The sequence below is a fragment of the Heterodontus francisci genome, chromosome 21 (assembly GCF_036365525.1).
Source record: "Heterodontus francisci isolate sHetFra1 chromosome 21, sHetFra1.hap1, whole genome shotgun sequence".
Taxonomy (NCBI): Eukaryota; Metazoa; Chordata; class Chondrichthyes; order Heterodontiformes; family Heterodontidae; genus Heterodontus; species Heterodontus francisci.
In genome coordinates, this window is record NC_090391.1 from 4,225,583 (window position 1) to 4,240,747 (window position 15,165).

At 43.8% G+C, this 15,165-nt stretch overlaps 1 protein-coding gene across 1 annotated transcript; it reads right to left on the reverse strand.

Moving 5' to 3' along the window:
• Window positions 1-14,565: 14,565 nt before the first annotated feature.
• On the reverse strand, window positions 14,566-14,955 carry LOC137381187 (histone H2A-like). The gene has a single exon (XM_068053568.1). It carries the CDS (start codon window positions 14,953-14,955, stop codon window positions 14,566-14,568), a length of 390 nt encoding a protein of 129 aa, XP_067909669.1.
• Between the last annotated feature and the right edge of the window lie 210 nt (window positions 14,956-15,165).

A 15,165-nucleotide genomic window follows, 5' to 3' on the forward strand; every position in this document is an offset into this window, starting at 1 on the left:
GCCTCGACTGCATTCTGTACCGATCAGACGACTACACATGAGGGTGGGTTTTAACCTGTTCCTGCCAATCTGTTTTATGTCAGTACTGTTTATTATCTGGATCTGTAAGTTTCTGATGAATGAATGTGGACTGTATTGTATCCCTGTCAGTGATCATGAAGAGTTATTTTACACTGTCACTGCCAGTATCTGAAATCCGAGTGTGGGTTGTGATCTGCATCTGCCTGTTTCTGGTATGTGACATGAGCATTGTTTTCCCTTGGTGTGTGTGAGCCTCACGTGTCAGAAGCTGGGTTTAATTGTACATCTCACTCTCTGCTGTATGGTTGTGGATTTTCATCTGGAAAGTTAATTTCTGATATGCGCGTGTGAATTTTATTCTGTGTGCCAATTTCTGGGATGTGAGTGTGTGTTCTTTCTGTTCCTGTCAGTTTCTGACATGTGAATATGGATTTCCCTCTGTTCTGGTCAGTTACTGCAATGAAAGGCGCTCCTTTATTCTGTGCCTGTCAGTTTCTGGTCTGGAAGAAAGATTTTTATTCTTTACCTTTTATATACTGACAAGTGAATGTGAGCTCACCCTGTATCTGTCAGTTTGTGACAGTTACTGTGTCTTTTACTCTTCACCTGTCAGTTTCTGATATGTGAATGTGGATTTTATTCTGTACCTGTCAGTTACTACAAAGCAAGTATGTATTTTATTCTGTACCTTTTTGTTTCTTGGAATTGATCGGAGCTTTTACTTGATATCTGTCAGTCTCTGGAATGTGAATGTTGCTATTACTCTGTGTCTGTCTGTGTCTGATTTGTCAGCAAGTGTTTTACTTTCCCTTTCTGTTCCTGACATATGAATGTGGATTTTACTATGTATCTCTCAGTTACTGGTATGTGATTGTGGATTTTATTCTGTATGCACAAGCCTATGATTAGTGATTGTTGCTTCTGTCCTAGACCTGTCACTATCTTGTTTCATATGTCCATTATTCTGTGCATGTTACTTTATGGGGAATGACTGCAGGCTTTATACATTTCCTGCCATATTACCACTATGACTTCAAGAGCTGGTCAGAAGCTGGAGATTCTGTGGTTAGTAACTCACGTCCTAACTCCTTAAAGACTTTCGACCACTGACAAGCCACAAGTCAGAAGTCTGATGTATTACTGCCCACTTGCCTGGATGTGTGCACCCCAAACAACATTCAAGAAACTCTATACCATCCAGGACAAAGCAGCAGGCTTGATTGGCTGACCATTCACCAGATTAGCTTTTTACTCCCTCCACCAACAGTGCACAGTGTGTACCATCTACAAGATGTACTGCATCAACCTGAGGAAGCACCGCGAACAGAACCTTTCAAACATCTGCTACCAAGTAGAACATGGGCAGCAAACGTATGCGGACATTATAACCTGCAAGTTCATCTCCAGTTCATATGTCATCCTGACTTGAAAATATAACACTATTCCTGCATCATCACTCAGTCCAAATTCTGCAACTCCCTACCTAACACCAATTTGGGTGTACCTACACTACAGAGACTGTTGGGAGCAAGAAGGCCGCTCGACACCATCTTCTAAAGGGCAATGAGAGATGGACAACAACTACTCTCCTTTCTACAGATGCTCACATCCCATAAACATACACTACAAATAATCATAACGGTGTGTATATGAATAACATTCGTTCTGTGTCTGTTCATCACTGGTACAGTATGAGTGTGGAAGTCATTCTCCATCTGTCACTCTGAAAGACAGGATCTGTTTGTTTATATTTAAGGAACAATGAAGGAACTCTTACACATCTAGATCTGTCCAACTATCTGTCCCTCTTTGTTTGGTTTGAGAGGTGAGGGATTCATTCTTTATCTCAGAATGTGGATTGTGACTGTGGGTTTTTCTCTTTATCTGTCAATTACTGATAAACAGATGTGGGTTTTCCACTGTACCTGTCTACATCTGATGTGAGTGTGGTTTTAACTCTTTTCTGTTAGTATCCGATGTATGAGCATGTGCTTCAATCTACCTGCCAACTTCTGATGTGAGTATGGGTTTTATTATTTATCTATCAGCTTCTGGCATGTAAGTGTTGGTTTTGTCATGTACCTGTCAGTTTCTGCTGAAGTGAACAGTGGTTTTGGTTTGAATCTCTCACTATCTGTTATGTGATAATGAGTATTGTTTTGTCCTTGTCAATTTCTGGAATAGCAGAAAGCACATAATACAAAGCAAAATATTGTGAATGCTGGAAATTAAAAACAGAAAATGCTGTAAACACTCAGCAGGCCTGCCAACAACTGTGGAGACAGAAACAGAGTTAACCTTTCAGGTCAATGGCCGTTCATCAATGATCTGAAATGTTAACTGCCTCCCTCTCTCCACAGGTGCTGCCAGACCTGCAGAGTATTTCCAGCATTTTCTGCTTTCATTTACACTGTACCTTTTATATTCTGGCAAGTGAATGTGGGATCACTCTTCATCCTTTCATTTCTGATGTGTGAATGTGGATTTTACCCAGCATGTTGTCATTTACTGCAATGCAAATGCCTGTTTTATTCTGTACCTTTTTGTTTGTGGTAATTGATTGTGGGTTTCACCCTGCATTTGTCAGTCTCTGTAATGTGAATGCCGCTATTACTCTGTATTTGTCTGTGCATGATTTGTGAGGATATGTTTTACTTTCGCTGTCTGTTTCTGGCATGTGAATGTGGATTTTGCTATGTACCTCTGAGTAACTTTATGTGTATGTGGGTTTTATTCTGTTTCTGCATGTCTCTGATAAGTGTAACGTTTTCCCTGTGCCTATCAATATCACACTTGTCAATGTGGCCATTATTCTGTACTTGTTGTTTTATGGTAGTGCTTTTCCTGTCAATATCTGATATGCTACTATACATTTTATTCTGTACTTGTCAGATTCTGTGATGTGATATTGTTTTTCTCTGTCTATGTGTGTCTGGTATGTCATTATCAGTTTTACTGCTTACCTATTAGCTTCTAGTATCTGAGTATTAGGTTCACATTGTATATTTCAATTTGTTCTGTGAATCTGCTTCGGCCTTGAACTGACAGTTTCTATTCTGTGACTGGTCATTGAAAGGATGATTGTTAATTTCTGCTCAATAGGTATTTATTTAACTCTGTTCATGTCAGTCTCTGCAATGGGAATTTGTGATTAATGCTGAATCTGCCATTTGTTTATCTTGATGGCATGCTTAATTCTGTTCCTGTCAGTCTCTGTTTTTAAGGTATTTTTTCTGAGTATTTGTCAGTCTCTGACGTGTGAGTGTGGGATTTCCTTTGTGTCTGTAAGTTTTTAATGTGAATGAGAGGTTTTTAATTCTGTACATGGCAATCCTGAAAAACGAGCATGGGTTTTACTCTGTAACCCTCATACTCTGGTATTTGTGTTTGTGTCTTGTTCTTCTCATTACCTGTCTGTTTCTGAAAAGTTTGTTTGAATTTTACTTTGTACCAGTTACATACTGATCACTGTTTGTGGAGTGTACTCTGCACCTCTCACTTTCTTATGTGATTGAGATTTATATCTGTACCAGTCAATCTCTGGTATTTGCATCTAGATTTTACTCCACATCAGTCTAACTCAGAATTGTGAGTGTTGTTTTTTAGCTTGTTTCCTTTGTACTTTGCAGTATGGAACTGTAATTGTCACTTTCTGGTATTTGTGTGTAGCTTTTCTTTCATGTCGCTCAGTCTCTGTTGTGGTTTTCTGTATTGGGCGGGGGGTGAGTTGGTTTGCTTCATGCCTGTCAGTTTCTATATGTTAGTGCAGTTTTATTTTCTAGTGGGAGAGTGTTTTTTTTTTCACTTCTTTTGCTGTATTATTCAGTTCCTTGGATACGGGTGTAAGTTTCACTCGATATCTCTCTATCCCTCGTCTATAGTTTATCTCTGTCAGTTTCTGATTTTGAGTGTGGGTTTATCTGTACCTGTCACTTTGTTTTATGTGAGAAACGTTTTATTCTGTATCTTTCAGTTTCTGATGTTTGTTTGTGTGTCTTGAACTTGTGCCCCTCAGTTTATTGCATGTGAATGTGGGTTTGACTGTTAATCTAACACTCACTTGTATATGAGTGCTGTTTACTCTTCATCTTTGATTGTCTGGTTTGTAAATTTAAGTTTTAACCTGTTCATTTAAATTTCTAATGTGCAGGTCTGGTTTTTGACCTGTCTATGTCATGTTCTGGTATACAAGTATGTGTTTCAGTCTGGCTTTTGAGTCTGGATTGTACACCACATCTCTACATTCTCTAGAATATGGGTGTGATTTTTAATCTGTGAGGTTTACTTTGTACATTTCATTCTCTGGTCTGTGACTGCTGAATTTATTCTGTATCTGTCAGTTTATGTTATGTGAGTGTGAGTTTTAGTCTGTATCTGTCAGTATCTGGGATATAAATCTTCTTAATTATGTGTGAGTTTTAGTCTGTATCTGTCAGTTTATGTTATGTGAGTGTGAGTTTTAGTTTGTATCTGTCAGTATCTGGTATATAAATCTTCTTAATTATGTGTGAGTTTTAGTCTGTATCTGTCAGTTTATGTGATGTGACATTGGGTTTTAGTCTGTATCTGTCAGTATCTGGTATATAAATCTTCTTAATTATGTGTGTGTTTTATTCTGTATCTGTCAGTGTGTGAAGTGCAAGTGTTGGGTTTTCTTTGTACCTGTCAGTTATGGATGAGAGATTTTCACTCTCTAACAGTAAATTTCTTGGAATTCACTGTGGATTTCACTCTGTGTCTGTCATTCTCTGGTAGTTGAGTGTGGCTTTTAGACTGCATTTGCTATTTTCTGATATGTCAATGTAGATTTTAATCTTTAGCTGTTATTTTCTAGTATGCGAGTCTGGGTGTCAATCTGTCACTGTCAGTTTCTCATATGTGAGGGAGGCAGTTATTCTACACCTGTTATTTTCTGAAATGTGTGAAGGTTTTTATCTTTCCCTGTCAGTTTCTGGTATGTGATTGTTGCCTTTGTTCTGTCCCTATCTGTTTCTGTGAATGGAATATGGGTTCTGTTCCTGTCAATATCTGGTATGTGATTGTTGCCTTTGTTCTGTCTCTATCTGTTTCTGTGAGTGGAATGTGGGTTCTGTTCCTGTCAGTTTCTGGTATGTGATTGTGGCCTTTGTTCTGTCTCTATCTGTTTCTGTGAATGGAATGTGGGTTCTGGTCCTGTCAGTTTCTGGCATGTGAATGTGGGTTTATGCTGTATCTTTCAATCTTTGGAATTTGATTATGTGCTTTCTGCAGCACCTTTTAGCTTCTGTTAAGTGAATGAGATGTTAATTCTGCACCTGTCCATTGATAGTATATGAATGTTTATTTTACTTTGTACCTGTCAGTTTATGGAACATGAAGGTGTTTCCCACCCCATCCCTCGCCCCGCCCCCCCACCCGTCAACTTCCAATATGTGACTGTTGTTTTATTCTATACCTGCCATTTTCTGTATATGATTCTGGTTTTCGATCTTTACCTGTCAGTTTCTGTTAGTTGAGTGAGTTTTACTTTGCACCAGTTGGTTTCTGGAATGTCTCACTTTTAAGCTGCACCTGTAAAGTTAAGATATAACACTGTGGGTTAATTCTGTATCTTTCAAACTCTAGTGTGTGATATGGGGCTTTTCTCTGAACCTTTCGATTTTTGGTCTGTGTGTTTTAATCTGCAGCTTACAGTTCCTGATAGGTGTGTTTGCACATTTTCTTTTTTTCTGCAGCTATCAATGTCTACTACACAAGTATGTGTGTTATTCCTATCATTCAATTTCTCTTATTGGAGAATTGATTTTTCTTTGCCCCTCTTAGTCTCTGGTATGTGTCCATGTGTCTTACGTGGTAACTGCAGTTTCAGTTAGGTGACTCTGGTGTTATTCTCTATCTGACAGTCTCTTGCATGTGAGTGGTTTTATTTTCTTCTCTGTAGCTGTCAGTCTCCCTTCTGTGGCTGGAGGTTTTAATCTTTACTTTAACTCTTTAATAGTTTGTAAATGTGAATTTTACTCTGTCTGTCTGTTTACTGTATATGGGTATGTTTTTTGAAATCATCAGTTTCATAGAATCATAGAAAGTTTAAGGCACAGAAAGAGGTCACTTAATCCCACCTTCCAGGATTTGTTCCTGAACCCTGTAGCTTATGGCACTTGAGGTTCATATTCAGAGTACTTTTGAACCAGTTGAGGGTTCCTGCCTCAACTATCCTTTCAGGCAGTGACTTCCAGACCCCCAACACCCTCTGGGTGATTTTCTTTCCCTCATCTCCCCTGCAATTTTTCTACCAATCAAAACAAAAGAACAAAGATAATTGCAGCACAGGAACAGGCCCTTCGGCCCTCCAAGCCTGCGCCGATCCAGATCCTCTCTCTAAACATGTTGCCTATTTTCTAAGGTTCTGTATCTCTTTTCTTCCTGCCCATTCATGTATCTGTCTAGATACATCTTAAAAGACGCCATCGTGCCCGCATCTACCACCTCCGCTGGCAACGCGTTCCACGCACCCACCACCCTCTGCGTAAAGAACTTTCCACGCATATCCCCCCTAAACTTTTCCCCTTTCACTTTGAACTCGTGTCCTCTAGTAATTGAATCCCCCACTCTGGGAAAACGCCTCTTGCTATCCACCCTGTCTATACCTCTCATGATTTTGTACACCTCAATCAGGTCCCCCCTCAACCTCCGTCTTTCTAATGAAAATAATCCTAATCTACTCAACCTCTCTTCATAGCTAGCGCCCTCCATACCAGGCAACATCCTGGTGAACCTCCTCTGCACCCTCTCCAAAGCATCCAAAGCATCTATGGCCCTCGTCAATGACCTCTCTGTTCAGACCCTTCACCTCCACTCTGTCCAGGTCCCTCAAAATTCTGTACATTTCAATCAGCTCTTCCCTCAGCCTTCACTGTTCCAAAGAGAATATTCCCAGCCTATCCAATCTTTCCTCACAGCTGCATTTTTTCAGTTCTGGCAACATCCTCAGAAATCTCCTCAGTACCCTCTCTAGTGCAATTGCATCCTTACTGTAATGAGGTGACCAGAACTGGACACAGTTTCAGGTATGTGAGGGTGAGATTCAGTCTCTATTTTCCTGTATCCAGGATGTGTCTCTCTTGTGAGATTGATATCGTGCCTTTCAATCTGATCGTGGGTGTGCTTTTGAATTGAGATTGATGTACCTAACATTCAGCAGTACAGAATTGGAATGGATTAGAAGCAATGTATGTCTCTTCTGCTTTGTTTGATTGCTGGATTGAAAATATGTCTCTGAACTTGGGATCAGTGAGAGTTTGACTACTTGTGCTCCATGTGACTCTGGAATTAACTGATGGCCTCCAGGAGTGATAACATACCTACTCTGTGTTGTAAGGAGCTGACTGCACATTTCCTTGTGCCTGGGAATCATCACATTCATTCTGTTCCCTTGAAGTATTTGCCTGCAGAAAGGAAGAACAATATCTCTTGTAACTGAAGATCAGTTGAGGTGGAAGCTTAAGAGATTAATGTAACATTTCAATTAATAATCATTATTACTGACCCGGAACGATAACTCTGCTTCCTTTCCACAGATGCTGCCAGACCTGCTGAGTGGTTCCAGCATTTCTTGTTTTTATTTCAGATTTCCAGCATCCGCAGTATTTTGCTTTCATTAAAGAGATTAATGTAACATTTCAATTAATAATCATTATGACTAACAACAAATACTCACCAGAAATACAAAGAATGTCAATGTCTGATTTCACTGCAGATCTCAGCATCTGCTGACCAGGTGTTTTGACCGATTTACAGCAATTTAGTGACATCCAGAAACAAGCCAACATCTGCACTGCTCCAGGATTGGGATTACCTGAGGGATGTTTGTGCAGATCAGGTTTCTATTTCCACCTGACATTATAACATAAGAACCTAAGAAGTAGGAGCAGGAGTAGGCCATTCAGTCTCTCGAGTCTGATCCGTCGTTCAATAAGATTATGGCGGATCTGATCGTGGATTCAGCTCCATTATCCTGCCTGCTCCCAGAACACATTACTCCCATGGAGATCAAAAGTTTAACTGATCCTTGAATATATTTAACAACCCAGCCTCCACTGCTCTTTGAGGTAGAGAATTCCAAAGATTAATGACACTTTGAGAGAAGAAATTCCTCCTTCCCTCCGTCTAAAATGAGGGATCTCTTATTCTGAAACTGTGCGCCAGAGATCTTGATTCCCCTATTCACTGTACACTCATAGTAAACAGCGTGAAACAGGAGTTAAACCACCAACATGTATTACAGAACTGAGGCGAGGATCAGCAAAGATTTTCAACAGCAGCTTATTCACGTTCTGTCTCACTTACCTAGTGCACACACAGGCCGAGAAAGGCCTCTCCATTCCGCCGCTCACTCCATGTTCCGGGAGCAGTTCATCCTCCACATTGCCTCTCACAAACAGCCCGCGACTCCCCCTGAACTTGCCCCGGAGTCAATGGTGATCTCTGATCCAGACTGCGGACAGGGTCCCAAAGCAATGTGCTGCTGGAAGCAGATTGCTGTTTGCTGCCTTCCCCCGAGGCCGTAATATCTCCATTCACTCCTTTAAAAACAAACTCTTTCCACTCACTGAGTAGATGGTGTTCAACAGATTTGCTGGAGGAGTGGAGCGCGCATGCGTACATTCGCTCATTCACAATCAGCGGTGGGGGCGGGTTAATACCGCGCATGCGCCGCAATCAGCAATAGTTTGAAAAACAAAAATCAATCGGAACTTTCTCCAGTTCAGTTTTATCTGATTTTGAGCAATGGAACCGGGACTATGGGCAAGATTAGAGAAGGTTTCCAGCTGGGAGATTACCCCTTTACCAAGCTCAACTTGAGATCATTCTCTGCACTATCTTTGCTGTTCATTAGCTCGAATTCTCAAAGTGATCCTCCGAGGGAGTCGATGTATTTGCCGGAATGGGGCAGGAGTTAATATATGACAGTTACAGTCACAGATCAATTTAATCAGATTGAAACTGTCTGTCACTGAGAGTCAGAGCGAAGGGTTTGAGCTGAAAGATTACAGAGTGTTCAACAGGACGGAGAAAGTTACATTTGGGACATTGTATGCCTCACTCTCTGACACTTTCCCGGTCTGTGAGATTAATAATGTGTCTTTCTCTGGCACTATATCAGTGAGAGATGAGATTGTAACGTCTGTTTCCCCAGGCGGATCTTTCGAGATAAAACGAATCTTACATTTCAGCCGAAAACTCAATAATTACAGGCCAGTCAGTCTAACCTCAGTAGTGGTCAAATTATTGAAATGTATTCTGAGAGACAAGATAAACTGTCACTTAGAAAGGCACATACCAACTGAATTGAATTTTAAAAAGGATGATAGATGAGGGTAGTGCAGTTGATGGATTCTACATAAATTTTAGCAAGGCTTTTGACAAGGTCCCAAAATACAGAATCTTTAAAAAATAGCATCTCATGAGATCCAGGGAAATGCAGCAAAGTGGATGTAAAATCGGCTCAGTGGCAGGAAACAAAGAGTAATTGTTGATGGCTGCTTTTGAGACTGGAGGGTTGTTTCCAGTGGTTTTCCTCAGGGCACAGTAATGGGTCCCCTGTTTTTTTGATGATCTACATGAACAATTTGGGCATAAATGTTGAGGAACACGATCAAGAAGTTTACAGACGACACCAACATTGGCCATGTGGTAGATAGAAAGGAGGATTGCTGTGGGCTGGAGGAAGATGTTTATGGTCCGGTCAAAAGTGCAGAAAAGTGGCATATAGAATTCAACCTGGAGAAGTGTGATGTGATGCACTTGGGGAGGTCAAACAATGCAAAGGAATACAGGATTAATGAGAAAATACTGAGAAGTGCAGAGGAGGTGAGGGACCTTGGAGTAAATGTTCACAGATCCCTGAAGGTAACAGGGCAGGGTGATAATGTGGTTAAGACGACATATGGAATCCTTTCCTTTATTAGCCGAGGTATAGAATATAAGAGGAGGAAGGGTATGCTGGAACTTTATCATCATTGGTTCGGCCAGAACTTGAGTACTGTGTGCAGTTCTGGTCACCTCATTACAGAAAGGATGTAATTGCACGAGAGAGGGTACAGAGGAGATTTACGAGGATGTTGCCAGGACTGAAAAATGCAGCTATGAGGTAAGATTGGATAGACTGTGGTTGTTCTCCTTGGAACAGAGAAGGCTGACGGGAGATCTGATTGAAATGTACAAAATGTTAACGGGCCTGGATAGAGTGGAGCTGAAGGGTCTATTTACCACAGCAGGGAGATCAAAAACTGTCCTGGGAACTCTACATTTAGCGAACAGTTCAACATGAGAGTGTGTAGATGTGAATATTGTGTAAGGGAGAGTGTATTAAAGGTGCAGGCGAGTTAGTCTAATGTCACTGTGTTTGTGGGTCCGGACACATCGCCGGATTTTCGAGTGTCTCTTGTGTCAAGTAACACGATTTTGCAGTCAAAGAAGTACATTGCTCCCCTTCCCATCCCCAAAGTGAGAATTCAGTGCAGTTTCTTTGTTGATTTCAAGATTTCAGTCGAAAAGTCGAGAACATGTCAGTTTTCGGGGGAGAGAGCGCCATCAGTGCAGCAATAAAACAGGTTTCAGTCAAAAATGGAGTTTTTAATTCAAGTCCAAACTTTTCGACAGCAAGCATTCTGATGTCAGAGACAGGAAGGATCTAGTCTGGGACTCTGCAGTCCCCGAATTGCAGTGGAATTGGAGAGTTTAGGACCAGAGAGAAACACAGAGAGGCAGCAGGAGCCGGGAGTTGACAGCAGGTTGTCTCCGCCCCCGTCCGCTCACTGCCTTTAAGTTGCTCAGTGCCGCCACCACCGGCTTCAGTTCTGACCCAGTTCTGACTGACAGACAGAATTTGTGCAGAGTCCCGGACATGACTGATACAGCAGCCGCCGAAACGGCTCCTCCAGCTGCCGCCGCTCAAGTCAAGACTCCCAAGAAGAAGAAAGCGGCTCCGCGGAACAAGTCAGCCGGTCCCACTGTGAGCGAGCAGATCCTCAGGATTGTGGCGGATTGCACCGATCGCAGGGGGGACCTCACTGCCCGTCATAAAGAAGGCTCTGGGTCGGAGCGGGGTCGATGTGGGGAAGTTCAGGACCCAAATCAAGCAAAGTATCAGGAGGAATGTGAACAAAGGCTCCCTGGTGCAGAGCAGCGGTACGGGCGCCTCCGGCTCGTTCAAAATCCCTAAGCAGGGAACCAAGGGAAATGTGGGAAAGAAAGTGAAGTTCGGAGCAGGCAAAAAACCTTTAGTGGAGAAAACAGCTGGTGAGAAAGTGACAGCAAAGAAATCAGCAGCCAAGAAATTACCAGTCAAGAAACTAGCAGCCAAGAAATCGGCAGCGAAGAAAACAGCAGGCAAGAAAGTGACCAGTCAAGAAAGTAGCAGCCAAGAAATCGGCAGTGAAGAAAACAGCAGGCAAGAAAGTGACCAGCAAGAAGGCGGCAACGCCAAAGAAATCCCCAGGGAAGAAAGCAGCGCTTCCGAAAAAGTCTCCTGTGAAGAAGGCCAAAAAGCCCAAGAGTGCCACGGGCGGAAAGGTGCTCCAGAAAGTTCAAACATCAAGGGGCAAGACCAAGCCGAAAGCAGCAAAGGCTCAGAAAGCAGCCCCTGGAAAGAAGTGAAACTGCACGGGAAACTTGTAGACATCTGAACCCAAAGGCTCTTTTCAGAGCCACCCACATCTCTCAGGAAAGAGCTGATCCCCCGATCAAATGATCCCTGTCCTGCCGCCATGTGCACATTTCACTTGGAAATGATGGGAAGTAAATACAGGATCCCTGGTGACTCGCTGGCATGCACTACACTCAGCCCTTCCCCCACTCTCTGCAACAAAACAGAGGGATGTCCCGGCCTTACTGTAACTGGGGATCTGTTCAGAACAGTCTCAGTTCATGCTCGATTCACTAATTCAGGGTGAGAGGCTGTAACACAGGAATACTGGCGACAAACCCCACGTCACAACTCAAACCCCAATACATGAGTTTATCTAATTCAGCTGGGGTAAGGTGTTAGTAAACTGATCAATCCGTCTGGGAGGGAAGGTGTGTGGAAACGGGTTAACTTGTGATCGGAAGCACCGTACTTAGGCGGATATTTGATCAGCTTTTAATTGTTATAGATCCTTATTTAAATGCTCCGGGTTTCTGTTATCTTTGACTATAAAGGCCGAGTATGGAAGTTTTGTGCTGAGCTCTGTTGTTGAGCAATGTTTTTTTTGAATTGGCGGTTCGAGCAAGTGGGTGGCGAAGCTGGAGGATGAAAGACATTTCTCTGCTCTGTCTGTCACTCAGTTTCCTCCCCGCCCCGCGTCTCGCTCTCTGTCCCTTTTTCAGTCAGGTCCGGGCGGGCTGTATAAAAAAGGCAGCAGAAACAGCTCGTTTCTCATTCAGCAACGATTTGAGTGAAGAAGCGTCATGTCTGGAAGAGGTAAAGGAGGCAAAGGACTGAGCAAAGGCGGAGCAAAGCAGCACCGCAAAGTGCTTCGTGATAACATCCAGGGTATCACCAAGCCAGCAATCTGCCGCCTGGCTCGCCGTGGTGGAGTTAAGCGCATCTCGGGTTTGATCTATGAGGAGACCCGCGGGGTGCTGAAGGTTTTCCTGGAGAATGAGATCAGAGATGCAGTCACCGACACTGAGCACGCCAAGCGCAAGACGGTCACCGCCATGGATGTGGTGTACGCTCTGAAACGCCAGGGCCACACTCTACATGGATTTGGCGGTTAAGTAAATCCACCAAACACAAAGGCTCTTCTAAGAGCCACCCAAAGACTCACAGAGAGAGCAGTGACCTTGCAACTTGAATTAATAAGATCCAGTTATTTGTATATTGTTTATCTTTTTCAACAACTGCTATTATACATCATTACATTCTCTCAGTAAATTTACAGATCGCAGAATTTTCACTGACTTTTTCTCTTCATTATTTATCGAACGCGTCATGAATTAAACGGTTGCATTAGATAATTTATATGTGAGGGTCTGAACTGCCGGCACGAAGCGGGATTTACTGCCGTTAGAGTAAGTAATGACTGGCGCTTTATTCCCGCCAGAGAACACTATTCAAACTGTGTTGTAAGACACAGAGGGGGATCATGGAAGAAAGAAATAAAGCTACAAGGAGTGAGATATTATAATTCTTCCCGCCAAATTCGGTGTTTTATCATCTTTGCCTTGTTTACTAATCTGAAATTGGCGGGCTTTTTGAAATTGATTCAATTTCAGTTTCAGCTACAGTTCAACCAATCAGGGCCCAGCAATTCCCGCCGCCCTTTGACTTCCCGGAACTGGTTTCAAATTGACTGATGGACGGGGCTGCATCCAATCACAACACTAGGGCGGTCCCTCTACTGTCTTAAATAGACAGTCCCTGAGCAGCCTCAACATTTACAGTGTCTTTGTTCCTGATCTTCTTCCATAATGGCCAGAACCAAGCAGACAGCGCGCAAATCGACCGGTGGGAAAGCTCCCCGCAAGCAGCTGGCTGCCAAAGCGGCCCGCAAGAGCGCTCCAGCCACGGGCGGAGTGAAGAAGCCTCACCGTTACAGACCCGGCACTGTGGCTCTGCGGGAGATCCGCCGCTACCAGAAATCCACCGAGCTGCTCATCCGCAAACTGCCCTTCCAGCGCCTGGTGCGAGAGATCGCGTAGGACTTCAAGACAGACCTGCGCTTCCAGAGCTCGGCCGTCATGGCCCTGCAGGATGCCAGCAAGGCTTACCTGATGGGGCTCTTTGAGGACACCAACCTGTGCGTCATTCACGCCAAGCGAGTCACCATCATGCCCAAAGACATCCAGCTGGCCCGCCGTTTGCGCGGGGAGCGCGCCTAAACTCACCCTGCCCGGAACTGAGTTTGGCATCAAATAACACAACGGCTCTTTTAAGAGCCAGCAAACTTGGCAAAACAACGAGCTGCGATCTCCTGTTGTCAGAGAACTTTGGTCTAGAGCAGATCATTTTACTAGAGAGCCGATCGTTGTGTAAAAGCTTTCGTTTGTGTAAACGGTAGATTTGCTAAAATCCCTGACAAATATCGCGAGATTCGAGCAGTTAAATGCCCGAATCCAGTAGGGAGAAGGCAGAGGGGAGATCTGATTGAAATGTGCAACATTTTGGCGGGCCAGGAGAGAGTGGAGGTGAAGAGTCTTAGCAGAGAGCTCAGCGACTATGGGGCATATGTTTAAAGTGATAGGTAGAAAAATTAGAGGGAAAACGAGAATTTTATTATCCTCTCGAGGGTGATGGGAGTCTGGAACTCACTGCCTGAAAGGGTAGATGAGGCAGAGACCCCCAACTTACTCAAAAGGAACCTGGATATGCATCTCGAGTGCTGTAATCTTCAGGGCGACGGACTGAAGACTGGAAGGTGGGAGATGAATCGGTGAATCGCTTTTCTGCCGGCAGCGACACGATGGGCCAAGTGGCCTCTGATAAAATTGCCGCCTGTCAGACAGCAAGCAGCCCTTTCACAGATAAAGTGGGTGGCTCTGAAAAGAGCCTTTGTGTTGGCAGATTTAAGTCAGGCCGCATCACTTGCTCTTGGTACTCGGAGCGCTGGTTTTCTTGGGGAGAAGCACGGCCTGGATATCAGGCAGCACCCCGCCCTGAGCGATGTTCACCCCTCCCAGCAGCCTGCTGAGCTCCTCGTATTTGCGGACGGCCAGCTGGAGGTGTCTGGGAATGATGCGGGTCTTCTTGTTTTCCCGGGCCGCGTTGCCGGCCAGCTCGAGGATTTCAGCTGTCAGATACTCGAGCACAGCAGCCAGATCGACCGGGGCTCCGGCACCCACACGCTCAGCATAGTTCCCCTTTTTAAGGAACCTGTGAACACGGCCCACAGGGAACTGCAGTCCCGCCCGGGAGGTGCGAGACTTGGCCTTGGACCGAGCTTTCCCACCGGTCTTCCCGCTTCCAGACATTTCCATAATCTGACAAACACTTTCAGGAAGAATACCCACAATAATCCCATTTACACCTTCGGGAGGAATGGTGTCGGGGGCACAGGGGTCATTGTGCTCTTCATGTGACCAATCAGAGAGCTGCTGAATTCATCAATCCGGAGACGCCAAGGAGATGAGGGCAGAAAATAACGGCGCGAAATTGTCAGACTGCAAAAGATTTTTCACATT